General features: G+C 44.0%; 1 protein-coding gene across 1 annotated transcript in view; it reads right to left on the bottom strand.

Moving 5' to 3' along the window:
• Window positions 1-15,781, bottom strand: part of LRWD1 (leucine rich repeats and WD repeat domain containing 1) — a 245,713-nt gene that overhangs the window by 130,888 nt on the left and 99,044 nt on the right. The window contains exon 6 of the mRNA XM_086954793.1: window positions 7,897-8,007. Within this exon, the coding sequence (XP_086810919.1) occupies window positions 7,897-8,007 (111 nt within the window). The remainder of the gene's footprint in view (window positions 1-7,896; window positions 8,008-15,781) is intronic.

Genomic DNA, 15,781 nt, shown 5'->3' with positions numbered 1-15,781 from the left:
CGGACCTCACATCCCTAATCGCAGAAAGGGAAAGAGGACTGAACTTTGCCTTCACTGAAACAGAAAGAGGACTGAACCAGAAGCTCACCACATGCAAAGAAAGAAGTTTTCTATAGCGGCCATCTTGGATTGGGAATAGAGTTTATAGCCATCTTAATCTATTCCACTACAGATTCCTAGTACAACTCCCACCCTGGATATGGGCATTTGTTAAACAACCTTTGCTTGTGTTCCCGCTGTCTTAAGACTTGCCGCACGGCGCAGACCGTCATGCTGGCCGTGAAGGAGGACTACCAGGCCATCAGGAGGATGCTGTTGCCTCATCTACAGCTGTGCAGCAAGTAGTGCCAGCTGCACCGTTTAGGCCTTTTACAGCTGCGCAGCAAGTAGTGCCAGCTGCACAGTTTAGGTCATCAACAGCTGTGCAGCGAGTAGTGCCAGCTGCACCGTTTAGGCCTTGTACAGCTGCGCAGCAAGTAGTGCCAGCTGCACCATTTAGGCCTTTTACAGCTGTACAGCAAGTAGTGCCAGCTGCATCGTTTAGACCACTTTATCAGTGGAGTCAGTTCTGATTGAGTTAGGACTCCCTCTGCCTTTGCAGCAGCCTTGACATTATGGATTCAGGGCATCTGTGCCCCCTGCTGAGATGGCCAGTTGGCCTGGGAGACTGCGAGGTATGTAGGGCGCCAGGCCCTTATACAGACATGTGGTGCTAGGAAATGTTTTCCATGTAGTATGAGTTACGCACCCTGTTCTGAGTCCCGCTAAAGGTGGTCTTATGATGACGAGGTTGTCGTGCATATTTAGACCTGGTTAGTCAGATTTTGCATATTTAGACCTTGTTAGTCAGATTTTGTTCCACCCCATGCTCTTTGCCCTTAATGTTAGTTATTCTCAGGAGATTAGGAAGCAATAGTAGTCGGTTGAGATTATGGGCGTACAACACGTTTGGTGCTGAATGGGATTCTGTCACAGGCTGATGCTAAGTTCAGTGATCACCAGTGGTCACTGGGTGTTAGTTTATAATCTGTTCTACTTTGACCAAATTTGCTTTGTGATGGTTCTGAAAGTGGTCCAGTTGGTCCTATCATATGTAAACAATTCCTTCATTTATCTAGTACCAGGTCACAACATGCATACCTAGATGAAGGGCCCATCAAATACCCACCCCACTTTCCAGACGGCACATTAGTTCTGATTTCTTCACCCAACATCTGGAATATGTGCCCCCTTCTTGTCCTTTTACTTCTCATCACCACCGCTTTCCTAGTAACCCCCTTCTCATATCCCCACCACCCTCCCCGTCCCATTTTCCCAACATGGCCACCACTCGAGGTAAGGCTGGAATTAATTGCTACAAAATCATGTATCCTCCCAACCAGACGAAAGCTTCAGTAAAACGATTAAAGCATAACACTATTAAACGTTTCCCAAATTCCCTTTTTGTTGATCAATTTTACAATGGTCGTTTTGGGAGGCTCAAAAACGATTTCATTTTCTTCACTCACGACACCACCTCTTGGTCCACCAGCTTATATAATTCCCTTAACGTCACCTCCCCCTAATCTAGCCCTCATGGCAAACAACTAAAAGTTTCCCCCTCTGCGCGTTTCAACGGCTACCTCACTATCTCACTCTATAACAACGGTACTGTCATGATCCAAGGCAAAGACACCTGTCTCTCGCTCTTTGACCACCTCTTCCCCTCCATACTCCCCTCCTCTGCGACTGGGTTATCCCCTGACTCATCTAGCCCCACCCACTACTCACTTTTTCCTCCCCTGACCCCCTACATACCATCAGGGTGCACCCTTGAGAAGAACAGGTAGCCCCTCTTCTCTCTCCCTCCCCTGTGCGCTCCTCTCCTATGCCTCCCCCCTCACAGTTTGCCCCCCCATTCATCACTTCAGCTTTACCTCTAACTAATACGCTCCTCGTCCAATCTGCACCATCCCAGTTCCCCAATCTCTTCACCTCACCCATACTCCTACCTGCCACCCCCCTTTTTAGTCCACCTCTCCTCCAACCCTCCCCCACGGTTAACCTTTCCTACGCTCCCCTTTTTCCTCCTCCCAACTCTCCTCTACCCCCTCCTCCCTTCGTTATTCACCCTGATTTCTCCACAAACCCATTGCATATCTCTCTTTCCCCTCACTCCTCCAGCTGTGCTGTGCTACCCCCTTTCCCCCCTTGGTAACCCTTTCCATTTCCCTCCCTCGGGCACAGCAGAACCACTTCCTTTCTTCAGCTTCCCATTCTACCAAACCCCCCTCACTCTGCCAGATGCCCGTTCCCTCACAGCCACCTCTTCTCGATGACAGGACCTCTTCAACCACCTCCCCTCTTTTCCTCCCTAACCTCCTACATTCCCATGACTCCACACAGGACTCCCCTATCCAACCATACCGCCTTGATCCGCACCCATCTCCCCCTAAATTGGTCCTTAATTCCTTTCCTTCTTGCAACTCCAACAAAGACAACTCTCCCTTCGCCTCCGACTCACCAACTCCCGCTCTCAACCTCCATCTTTCCCCACTTTTGAACCCTATACCCCAACTCCGCTCCTGTACCCCCACCTCTGCCTGCCTTTCACCACCATTCCCACCCCCTCCGGTTTCCATCCAGCCACCCAACCATCCGTGCTCTGCCTTACTCTCTCTGGAAAATAAGCTAGACTCTCTGATCACCTCCATTACCCAGCTTGTAACTGCCATTTCACTTTTAAGCTCCAAGATTTCCACCTTTCCATACACCTCTACTCCTCTGGAAAACCTTCATCATCCCACGAGATGCACCTCGCCCCCTCACCCCACTATAGCCAAGCTGAACCTGTCGTCTGCAAACTTCGTCACCTCACACACGCCTTTGAATGCCTCCCTTCTGCAACCTGCACCTCCCAGTAACCCTACTATCTACTCTATTCTGACCATCTCCTCTGTCAGAACCAAGCATCCACCTAAACCCTCCCGAGCACCCTCGTTAAACACAATATCCCGATCACGCTTCAGAGCCCAAGTGCCCCCGTCACCAAAATAGTCTTGACAGAGCTGCGCTGTCTGCTCCACAACTGCAGATCTGCAGTAAAACACAAACTTGAAATCTCCAATACCATCACCTTTCACAATATAGACATGCTCTTTCTCACAGAGACCTGGTTCAACGATACCTCTCACTCTAGCTTTGAACTCCTATTACCCACAGGCTATTCTTTACTTAGGAATGACAGAACTGACAGCGTTGGGGGAGGTGTTGCAGTCACTTTAGGAACTCCTTTCAACTGAAGGCTTCTCCTTTCAGCTCCTTCCGAACTTTTGAATGCCTTTCTCTTGAGCTACAATTGCACCACCGCTCACCCGTCAGATTCCATGTCATTTACCGCCCGCCGGGTAGCACCCCTTCGTTTATGGAGGAACTCACTGACTTCATCAGCGACCAATACTCGCAAAGTGACAATCAGACCTTTGTGGGTGACTTCAATCTCCACTGGGGCTCAACGCAAGACTCTTCTGCGAACTCGCTGGCCACCTTTCTCTCTGCTAACGATCTTATCCGACACTGCATAGAGTCAACACACTCTGAGGGCTCAATCCTGGACCTTGTCATTTCTAAAGCAGACATGCTTTCTATCACTACCCCTATTCATGTAGACTGGTCTGACCACCTCATCATCCCATTCTCTCTTCACCTATCACACTCTATAACTCTTGGCCAACCTAAGAGGGCTACCTCCTGGTTCCGTGATGCTAAAAATATTGACGTTGTTTCCCTCTGTGAATCAGCTTTATCACTTTTAAGGCTAGACCCGAACCTAGATGTTGACGAACTCACCTCCCAGTGCCTCACAGTCCTTGAAGTCAAAATCAATAACGTCGCTCCTCTCCAAAGTAAAAAGATAAGGCCTACTCCCTCAGCACCCTGGTTCAACAAATCCCTCTATGAAGAAAGGAAGAAACTAAGATTCCTGGAGAAACAATGGAGGCAAGCGCCCTCCACTGATAATCTGGCCACGCTTCGTTCAGCGAGATCCAAGTACCACAAGAACATCTTCCTTGGGAAAGCGTCGCACTTCAGAACCCTCCTTGACTCTGCCAAAAATAGACCCAAAAAAACTATTCGATCTCATCAAGGTTCTTAACAGCTCTCCCCCAACCTCCAAGCTGGTGGATTCTACAAAGAAAGCAGCGTATTTTGGTATATTCGACGAAAAAGTGAAATCCCTTGTGGCTCGGGTCGCTCATCCCACCCCTCCAGAGGAGCGCAAATCCTTAGCCATTTGGCAGAACATTGACCCCCATCTCTGAAGATGCCCTCCTCAAGTGCATCCTCGAAACAAAGCCCTCCAACCATTCTCTGGACCCCATCCCCAGTACTATTGCCATGGACTTCTAAACCCATTCTCTTTCCTATTGGACCACTCTGGTCAACCTCTCCCTCTGTCAAGGTTCCCTTCCTGTCTCCTTCAAAACTGGACAGGTCACCCCTCTGCTTAAAAAACCCACTACTGATGCAAAGGACCTCAACAACTTCCGCCCCATCACTAACCTACCCTTTCTTGCGAAGATCACAGAAAGATGTGTAGCGAAACAACTCTCTCGTCATATCAAGGACAATGATCTTCTTGACAATTGTCAGTCCGGCTTCATCCAAAACTGCAGCACTGAAACAGCCCTATTGCAAGTGGTTGATGACGCGCTGAGGATACTCGACTCTGGGGGGTCCTGTCTTCTAATTCTCCTCGACCTTTCTGCAGCCTTTGACACGGTCAATCACGACACTCTCCTCAACACTCTGAAACAGAGAATGGCCATGGAGGGCACTGTGCTTAAATGGTTTGCTTCCTTCCTCTCTGATAGATCCCAAATGATCAAAATAGCGAACAGTCTTTCATCTCCTTTGGCGGTAGGTCAAGGTGTTCCTCAAGGCTCTATACTTGCACCCACATTGTTCAATCTCTACCTAGAACCACTGGGAAATCTCCTAAGTAAATCCGGGATCCATTATCATCTCTACGCAGATGACACTCAAATCTACCTCAAGGTTGCCTCCACTCATGATCTCGCCATCCTAAGCTCGACTCTCTACTTCATTCAAAACTGGATGTCAACACATCAACTGATTCTGAATCCCTCCAAAACTGAATTCCTCCTCCTCTCCCTCAATTTCTCCTCACCCGGTTCAATCATGGATGGATCAGATGAATCTCCTTAACAATACACCCATCCCTTGGTGTCATACTCGACAACAAACTCCATCTAATCCCCCACATCAACTGCATTGCAAAATCTGCACGATACCAACTGCGCCTTCTTTGGGGAATTTGTCGCTTTTTCCCTGAACAAGACCTTAAAACACTGGTGCAATCGCTGGTGCTCTCCAGACTGGACTACTGCAATTCTCTTCTTACTGGCCTCCCCAATTCCCACCTGTCCCCCCTTAAATCTGTCCTCCACTCAGCAGCCCATTTCATTTGTGGGGCCAAAAGAAGCGACCACATCACACCGTTGTTATTCACCCTTCGCTGGCTTCCAATCGAGGCTAGAACTATCTACATGACTGCCTGTATCACCCACAAAGCCTTGCACTCCTCCTCTCCTCTCTACCCGTCGAATAAACTGAAACGGTCTGGAGGCTCTAGACCATTTCGTAATGCGGAAAATCTACTGCTTGAACCCCCCACTTTCAAGAAGGAAAGATCGATGACTCAATCCTTTTCAGGCAACGCAGTGAGAATCTGGAACTCACTTCCGCCTCAGCTCCGGACCACCTCCTCCTCCTCCTCCCAGGCCTTCAAAATGGTCCTCAAAGTTCTCCTCCTCCAAAGACACCTCCAAATCTAATTCACGCCCTCTCTATCATCTGAAGGAAGACCTCCCATTATTGAAAATTCTGTTGTCCATGACTATGGAAGTGCCTTCCCAGTGTGTTCTAGCAGTTTGAGTGTTTACCATTTATTGCAGTATTATCCTTGTACCTGTGTATGGTACCCTTTTGTAACTTGCACACGTCACTTTTCTCTTGTAACACACTATATGCTACCTCTCACTTTTTGTTTGCTTTAGATACTTGCACAAGTGCCACCATTGCCTACGTAACGTTTGTTCTTGTGCTGGAGTGTCTGCCATTTATTGCAGTATTATACCTCTACTTTTACTTTGTACGCTTTTGTAACCTGCACACATCACTTTTCCCTCCTGTAATGTACCGATTGCTACCTCATGTATTTGAGTTGCTCACTATTGTCACTTTTGATTCATGTAACTTAACGTTTGCTTTTGTAATTTGTTCACTTGTAATGTTTCTCCTCATGTATCATTACTGTTCCTATTGTGAAGCGCTCCGACACCTTCGGGTAAAGTCTGCGCTATATAAAATCGCATAAATAAAATAAATAAAAATAAACACAAGAACCGTCTCCTGTTTTCCCAGGCAGGTGGCAGCAGTGATTTAGTGGTGGTTTCTGCTCTCGACAAATGATGTAGATGCACATCTGTCAACCTTCCAAAAGCATTAATTTCAATGGCTCTTTTTTCCGATGCCTGCAATACCGTGAAGCACTGGATTTTCCCCAATCGCCTGGGGGCCGTTGTGCCACAAAAAACACATGGGCTTGTTATACCAGCTTTTTATCCAACAGATAATTTCAGATTAGGCTAGGCAGACACTCTTCCTCAGTTTGGACTCTAAACTTCAGGTTTCCCACGGCTCAATATTTTCCTCATTGTTATTCTATCCTTATATGGGCCTAGCCGGCAGGACTGATCCAATCTCAGGGGTTTGTTTTTTTATGTGCAAATGACACCCGGGACACAAAGATTGTCAATGACCCCTGTGATTATTCCCATAAGAAAAATGTTACTTACCTTATAAGAATCAGTGGCATGTAGTGCTGTATGTTAACATGTTGTGCTTACTTACACCATCAAGAGACGGGCTTGGATGTGTATAACTTCTTTTTCTTCTGAAAAAGTTTTTTTCAAGTCAACGGACTAGGTGACACCATCTATCAGTGGTAAAGCAGTGACATGGCCCAAATTAATGTAAATGCTGTATCCCAATGTCCATTTTGGTAGAGTTGGGGCGAGAGGGTGTTCTCTACTTTTCTCACACAGACGTCAGTCTGGTTGCCTGTGTGAATCTTAGCCACTGTGAATCCCACCACTGTTAAGAAGACTTTCAATGCTAGACATCTGTTCAAATAGATCTATATTGTGTGAGCTCCATGTACCGGAAAGAGAAGTTATGGGGAATTTTTCTCTTGCTATTGCACAGCCAGAAAAGTGTGCTCTGGATTGCATCCAGTGGTTGAGATACTTATCTCCCACCTATTCTTCCAAACCCAGCATCTAGCGCCATACTGTTGTAAGCCATGCGACTTGTGATAAAACTTGCAAAGATTGCAGTACAGGCGTGAACCTTATGACTTTTCACCAGGCAAGCGATGTAGAGATTACGTGGGTTCGCTGAAAAAAAATAGTTGACAAGACACATATGGCTTAAACTACAGCTTTACAATAGAAGCTGCTGGAGTGGAAGTAAGAAAGACTAGGAGAAATGATCAAGAAAATGAATACAATTCAAATGAAGAATATCCAACTGAAGCCCACATCAGGTACTCACTAATCAAAAGAGATTAAGGGTTCGATTTAGAACATAAGTTGATGAAAAAAGAAACTGTAAGGGTGTACAAACACCAAGATAATGGGTGCATTCCATTAACATGGCACATGTGTACAGTATCAGTGGACTGATCTTTGAATTAACAGCTTTTGAAACATTTTATAGCGTGTGACCCACAAAATTCGGAAGGAGCTAGTACATAAGAAAATGAAAAATTACAAATGTTAAAAATTTAGCAGCAACAGGAGTTGTAATATGAAAGCAGTCTGGGTTATCTACCTTGTGTGGAACACCAACATTTCCAATCTTGGTATCATCTTCTGATCCGGCATCCAGATTTACTTTAGGTTCTACCAGGGATGATAAGAAGTTCTCTGCTATCATTTTCACCTGCATTTGCAAGCACATATAAGTCATTTAGTCACTGCTGTTAAATGTCATATAAAAATTATTCCAAAAACAAAATTAATTAACCAAACAACTGCAGAGTGCCTTACCAAGCTGTGCTATGCTAGGTTGTTCATCTGCCTATTAAACTAAACCTTAGTTGACGAATGTTTTAGAATTACCTGTAAAATCTTTAGCATGAGACATAAAAACAAAAAAGCAAAAAAGCAAAACTCCACCATGTCCATTTGATTTAACACGTTTAGATGTTACCCCAGAAACTTTATGCACACTTTTTGAAGTAATGTTTTCATCAACAAATGTTATTTTTACAGCAGGGATGTTGCCAGTGCCTTGTTAGGTTATTGCTTTCAGGAACTAAAGCTGGAGTAACAACAGTGGAAGGGTATCATGAGATGGGAGGTCATGAGATTGGAGGTCTTAGACCAACAGTCTAAGGCCTCCAATCTCAGCGTGCAGGAGCGATGAGCAGATGAATCTATGCGTCAAAGAGTTCCCAGTAGAAACTAGAAAAAGGTTGAACATAGGCACACAAAAAAATTGGTAAAGACCAGGCTACAAGTGGACTGACCCCGGGAAACAGTACAGCATTGACCAAAGTTTGGCAATCTATATATGGATGATTTTGAGCGAAGATTTATCCTTGATGAAGCTGGGACATGTTTCACACGTGAGGTTGTCGCACCATTACATCAATGATCTCTTCTTCATATGGCAAGGTAATAAAGATTACATTTAGCTTTTTACTGGATATCTTCCTGTAAAATTTACTGTACAGAGATTTCGTTTTTGGATATTTGGATAAAAGTATATGAAGGAACAATGTACATCAGACAAATTAACTTTTACACTACAGTAGTTACCACCCTTGGCCTTCAGTAAAACATTATGCCTTCAGAGTAATTGTGTAGTTATATGCAACTATTAGGTGAATGCAAAAAAAAAAAAGAAAAAAAAAAAAAAAAAGAATTTATGGCTAGGTGCTACCCTAGCTGCATTTTGAACTTTACAAATAAAAAATATATTAAAAACCATATTAAAAAAAAGTTAAAGAACCTAGATGTATATATTTTTTTAAAATCAGGAACGTTTATCAATAGCAACATCTGAGCACAAAAAACAATGAACAGAGAATTGTGTTTGTATCTGTGTGTCTGGTCAGATCGTATTTGACTTAATTGGCCAATACTAAATTTTGCTAAGTCTCAAATGTTGGAAAATCAATTGATTGTAAAAGGGCAGAATGGAAATCTCTGAAATGCCCTGGTACAGACGGTTTTACCAATTATTAGGATTAATCATTTTGTGCTGTTTTACTGTGTTTAACGTTTGTTATAAGAGATGAAATAATAAAAGATGCATTATTCTTGACGACAATGTGGATCTCTGATTATTTAAGACTACCAAATTCAATAAAAATTAACCCTGGGCAAAGCACTACGCTCGCGTAGTTTGCGCTACTTCGCACTACGCGAATTGCACGCAGCACAGTGCAAACACGCGTAGAGTTGTGCAGCGATCATTTTTTGCTTCCTCGTGGTCCCCAACGTAAAGTTGGCGACCGCGAGCAAGCAAAATGACATCCGGCGAGACTTTTTCCTCATTCACGATCAAAATATTCCACAATCAGTGCTTAAAATGCACTTCCACGCTAGTTGGTAAAGACCATCTCTTGTTATAGACTTTCACCTGTGACTAACACTGGGAAAGGGCCTTTAACTACTGTATATAGTGCTGGGCAGAGGTGTAAAGTGCTACAGTCAACCTCTGTATACCAGGAGTATTTTGCAAAAACTGGGGCAATATTCTGAACCTCCTGCAATATATCTTATTAACTGGAAAGCAAAAGTGGAACATTTGCTTTCGGAGGAAAGGGCACAAATAGCTGCTCAGGCTTAATATCTTTTTCTTTACAGTTTATTGTTGAAAGAGATGCAAATAAAGGGTATAGCAAAACAGATTACCTTCCTAAAGCACTCAGTTTGGTTATGTTCATTAGTGCAGAACACCCATCTTCTGTGCAAGATCGGAGCATTTGTTTTGGGTCAAGAGTGATCACCTGCAACAGGGTTGCATGAAATAATTCACACGACTAAAGGCTTTCAGTGCTTCCCAAATTCTACTGTAGCCGCTCACAAGAGGAATATTCATTTGGCCGTTTCATGGACATTTAAGAAAACACAAATTACTCTCATCTCCTACAACTACTAATTATGCTTTTCTATTAACTCCCCTAAAATGCTTTGACTAGTTAGATGGTTACGTTTCTGGTTATCAATGTATAGTAAGACCAGTACAAGAAGATGGGCTGTTCTGCTAGTAGCCCTTAATAGAAAAAAAAGACTTGCATTTAAGCAATTAGTTTAAAATGGTCCTGAAGTCAAAACTCAATGCCCAGCAAAATGTTATCTTATGAATTGAAACAATGTATTGAAGCACCGTTTATCTAAGCAACTGCTGGCATGCAATTTAGATATTTTTGAAGGTCTGAGTAAAAACACCCCAGCTAGGTTTAATCGCTCTTGACTGAAAGGGTTAATTGAGCCCCATAGCACTACAAAAAGCCTGATCAACGTGGGCACTTTTAACTGCTTAATGAAAGCAACTTTTAACAATTGGTCACCATCCTCGTACCTGGAGAATCCTGCAAAATGAAAATGGAATTTTATTACCCCTACAGCATAACTGACACTAAATGCAGGACTCATGATTTACCCCCATGTTGGGACTGATCAGAGGTGAAATGTAATATCACCGTAACATTATCACAACTACATCACCAAGAATGCAGTACTATTTCTTTGTTTGGATGTGCGCTGTTATTTATTGATGTTGTGCTGCTACATCCCGACCCGCTTACTTACTGGTAATCGCATCACTCCGAGTACTGGTCTTCCTCATCACAGTCCATACTCTGAGTTGGTGTTCTTCGTCCTACATACATTGTATCCTAGGCCAACCCAAATTCTACACCCAAGATGGCTTCTCAACAACCAGAAGGCCATAAAGGAGAAAATGATGTTCTAAACATCCTGAAATTACCAAGCTAAAAATTAGAATTTTAAAATCAATGGATATAAAGGGTAGGGTGGAAGGGCTACAGGACTAGGACAAGAAAGACAACGATTCAAAGTAATGAAGACTATCGGTAACTAACCAGGTCATTACCACCTCGCCAGTCTTCCTCGTCCAGTCCTTACTCTAACTACCCAAGCAGAAACATTGATTTTGATTCCAAGACAAAAATGCAACACAATATGATGCAATACCTGTGAATATCAAAGTTAAACAACATTTACAGAAGATAATACGGGAATACCAAAATCTGCAAATGTCCCACCACCCATCTGGAGACGATAATGTGTCATTAAGGAAATGGGGGGCATAAGTTGTAGCACAGCACATATCCTGGAGTCTGTCACCCTTAAAGGCTGCCCAGAGGTGAAAACTGTTCTAGTAGATCTGCCCTGAATTGGAGCTGGAAGCGTCAGCCCTACTAACTAATACACAGTAGCAATGCTCAACTTATTCCACTTGGATAAGGAAGAAGTAGAAACCTTCATACCTCTTCCCACTATACCAAATTTAACAAAAAGGCAATCGGTCTTGCGAAAAGTGGCGGTTCGGTCTATATAAATGGACAGAGCTCTTTGAACATCTAACATATGTACATCAGATTCCTCGATTGACTGAGGGATTGGAAAAAAGACTGGAAGTGAAAAAAAAGGTATTTTAGAAAGAAAAGATGGGCTGCCCAAAAGGACCACTTTATTTGGAAAACAAAATGCAGAAAAAGGGGGGTGGAAGCTACCAATATTCCGATCTCCCCAGTCCTCCTTCCTGAACAAATGGCCACTAAAAAACTTTGGCCAAAAGGTATTTAAAACTTGTAGTAAGCAGAGGTTCTAAGAGTTTCTTTTGGAAAGCCTGAAGGACTATATGATGGTCCCAAGAATGAGCTGGAGAGCGGATTCACTGACAACAAAGAAAGAAACTTTGTATCAGGCGAGAGGCCCAGGGTGCAATAGAAAGAACACCAGGACCCCTCAGGGGCTTGCATCATTGCCCATGGACTTCTCAAAGATGAAACGGCTAAGCCTAAAAGGAAGAAGTCCATGAGGAAATCGGGACTCCTACGAGGATCACACGTATACGGAGAACGTTTGTTGAGGTGCACTGGGCCTCAAAAGTTTTCTAATTATTACTATTCGATGAAGACGGTCTTCTGGACGGTTGAATGGTTTCTGCAACCTCTGCCGAACAACCCGGAAATACATAGGGTAACCTCTGAGATGCCACACATCCCAGGTTGAGGTATTTCAAAGGGGATGAAGCCATATGAGTGAGTCTGGCAATTTCTGATCTACCTTCAGTATGGCCCAGACATTTGTAGAAGTGGGTAAAAGCGTCCAACTAACAGGGTACCACCAAAAGAATTTCTGCATGGTCATCCTGGATCTCTCACCACATGCAGCATCAACTGGAAGGGAGGAATAGTTTGTACATACTTAAATCTTGTGAGGTCATGAGCACTGAATATGAGGTAACAGTTATGGTTTGCACGGCAGAGGTTCTAGTTATTGCTTGCTCATCTAATTAGGCATGGCTCATTTCAGATAGTTTACAGTTTAGCAACCATAAATGTAGGCTTTAGGATGTGCGGAAACTAGGTTAGCCCTAGGGCCAGACCTGTGCACAACCTCCTATAGCACACAGACTTTGGCCTATAGCTGAGCCCTGTACGCCCTCCTCCTTTGTACCTGATCCCCCTTCAGCTGTACACAGCAAGCACATAATAAAATGGTTATACGTGGGGATTCGTGCCCATACGGGGCTAGCCCTCACTACCTTACGAACCGCATGGTCAGAGGACATAGGACGAGCCCTGGAAGAATAAGAATGGGAGAGAATTCTGGAACATCCTAGGAAAATACAGAGGAACGCAAAATTCAGATATATCCAAACCATGATATTACACAGGGCGTACTTCACCCCTCAGACTGGACAAAATGTTCCCGCAAACACAACATTGCTGCCCTAGATTTCACAGGGAGGGGGCAGAGATGGGTCATATGGTGTGGGCTTGCCCACATATACGAGAGTTTTGGGACTTGGTCAAGCGCTATACACAGGCAGCCACACAAAGGGACGAACCCGACAACCTGGAAGCATGTATCCTTGGCCTCCAGAAGCCTTCCACCAAAAACAAGGTGCAATATAGGTTTGTGAACCTATCACTCATATTAGCAATAAGGGCTATCACCATGCGGTGGAAATCCAAGAAGGCGCCTTCCGTACATACGTGGTATAATGAGTTGATTCAGTGGGGTAGTGCAGAAAGCTCGGCCATCAGACGGGAGGAGGCCAGGGACTTACGTAAAACCCCGATAGCACTGGAGTGGGATGTTATGCTGGAAACCCTTAAAGCGCAAGAACTAAAAGCGACAGATGCTCGAACTGGCTCACAATAAAATGTGCGTAAAAATCCAAAATCCACTTCTTAGAGATAATCACAATGGCAAGCACACGTACCGATGAACAATTTATCAACTTAACCCAAGAAATACCTATGTCAATGTTGATAAATGATGTGATGTATCAAGCCTGAGGCAACATGGTGTCCTCGGACGCTGCTATTTGAGGTTAGAAGGACTGAAGGGAGGGGTCAAGTTGGAGTTTTATTTTGTGTTATAGCAAAATAGGGCGTGTTGGGATACGGCCATGCATCCGGCTTGGAACCTATGAATATTGGAAAATGTTTAAGGGGAAGCTATTTGTTACTGAGTGGACTATATATAGTGTGTAGAAAAGCAGGTATTGGCATTGTCAGCCTTATTTCTTTCTCTGCCGCTGAGCTCACAAAAGTAGAGATACTGTATGTGCTGATCCACATGTTAATTGTACTGCAGAAGCCATATTGTGAAAAATGAAAATCTGTTAATAAAATTTGTTTAAAAAAAACAAAAAAACTGTACACAACAAGTACTGGTCGAAATTTGCACAACCTCCTGCTTGCCCAATTTTGCTGCATGGATGTGGAAAGCAGCGGTTCACTGTAGGCTGTACGCCCTATTTCCTGCATATCCAACCACAGCTAGAACTGTGTGATGGAAGCGAGTTTGTTCAGGTATTCATACGGAGTTCTGGTTGCAGAACGTGCTGCAGCCATTGCGTCTCAGAACCAGCTGCACAAGGTACTTGTGCATGTCCAGTTGGTCCAGTGAGTATGTCCGAAGATCATTCCCACAGCCATTTTTTAATGCAACTTTTTGCAGGATTTATTAACAAAAAAATATTATGCAGACCCGATGTTGAATCTAATCTGCAAACGCTTTTGGGGGAAGAATCTGCCATTTGGGATCTTCTCTGCCACGCTTTCTTTTTGGCTTCAGACCACAGGCTTCAGTACCTGGCATTTGGTAAGGACCACTGCCACAAAATGTTGTTTCACTTGCTAACAGCCAACCAGATCGAAGAGATGCACAAATCCTCCCAAGATCTACAAATTCTGCATTGGAAGATGGTAAATAATACTTTATTTTTCAAATGAATCAGCCTCAGAGGATTTGTAGCTCTACTCTCCAGAAGAATCTAAATATTAACAGTCACAATAGACCAAAGCCCCTCTATCAATAACCCTTTGAATCTTGCCAAACAACGTTTTGTAACACAAATTTCTTAAAAGCTACTGATCAGATTTCAACCAAACAAAGCAGCTACACACCTTCTAGTAAAGTTTTGTGTTCATGCAAGTTTGGAGAAATTCTGTGCAGAGGTTTTTGCAGCAACAATTTTCTATGGGATTTACTGCTGAAAAACACAACATATTTGATGTCCTGTCATTTAATCCTCCTGGGTGGACGAGTAAGAAACTGGACATGCTAAACCACAGCCTCTTCCGCCATTTCAATAGCACACTTGATGCATATTTTTCAAATAGAATAAAAGTAATAAGCAAACGAAAAAATGGCTACTCAATGCAAAAAGATTTTTACCATAACTATAGCGTTGAAACAGACTGTGCGATATATGTATATATTTATACATACACGCAGATATGCAGTGTACACAATGTGGTTTATTGCCATTGTTCAGAGCGGAGGATGGCCAGGACTCATGACATGCAAATGGACAAGAGGGTGATGCTGCACCACCCCTCCCTCAACAATGGTAATAATCGGCAAATTACTATTATCTGCACAACTGTTTACGCCTTGATGTTCTTTCATCTTTATTAGTTATAAAAAGGAAAGAAAAAAAACAAACACACAGGTACCCAAGGAGATCCATGGTATAAAGTCTTGCACAGGTTCATGTTGCGAAGCAGTGAAAATCAAGACTATTATGGTACAGAAGATACAAGTCTAAGGGCTAGATGAATAAGCCTATTGGAAAGGGGCGACCACTCGGTCCCCCCGAACGTATGGCAGAGTGCCTCGATCCCCCCGGGAAGACATTTTTGGGCGGGAGGCGCGTCTCGGCTGGTATGCCCGAAGCGGCGTAGCCGGGGCGCGCTTTTTCCCGCCCTTGAGTGGGCTGGCCTAGACACGGACGCCGCCGGCCACGCCCTCGGGGCAGGCAGGGGCGGGTTTACGCCCGCCCTGAAGATGGATAAAAAGAGACGCAAGACCAGAAGACATCCTCTTGTTCCTGTGCTCTGAAGCTGCACCTCCCCGCTGCACGTGAGCTCGAGACGGAACGAAGAGCCAATTTTGAGCGTTTTAATCGTTCTTGTTTGTTTTTCAGTTCCTTTGTT

This window comes from Lissotriton vulgaris, chromosome 2_1 (genome assembly GCF_964263255.1).
Source record: "Lissotriton vulgaris chromosome 2_1, aLisVul1.2, whole genome shotgun sequence".
In the NCBI taxonomy this organism is placed as follows: Eukaryota; Metazoa; Chordata; class Amphibia; order Caudata; family Salamandridae; genus Lissotriton; species Lissotriton vulgaris.
The sequence above is the reverse complement of the archived record's forward strand: the minus strand, read 5'-3'. Positions and strand labels throughout refer to the sequence as shown.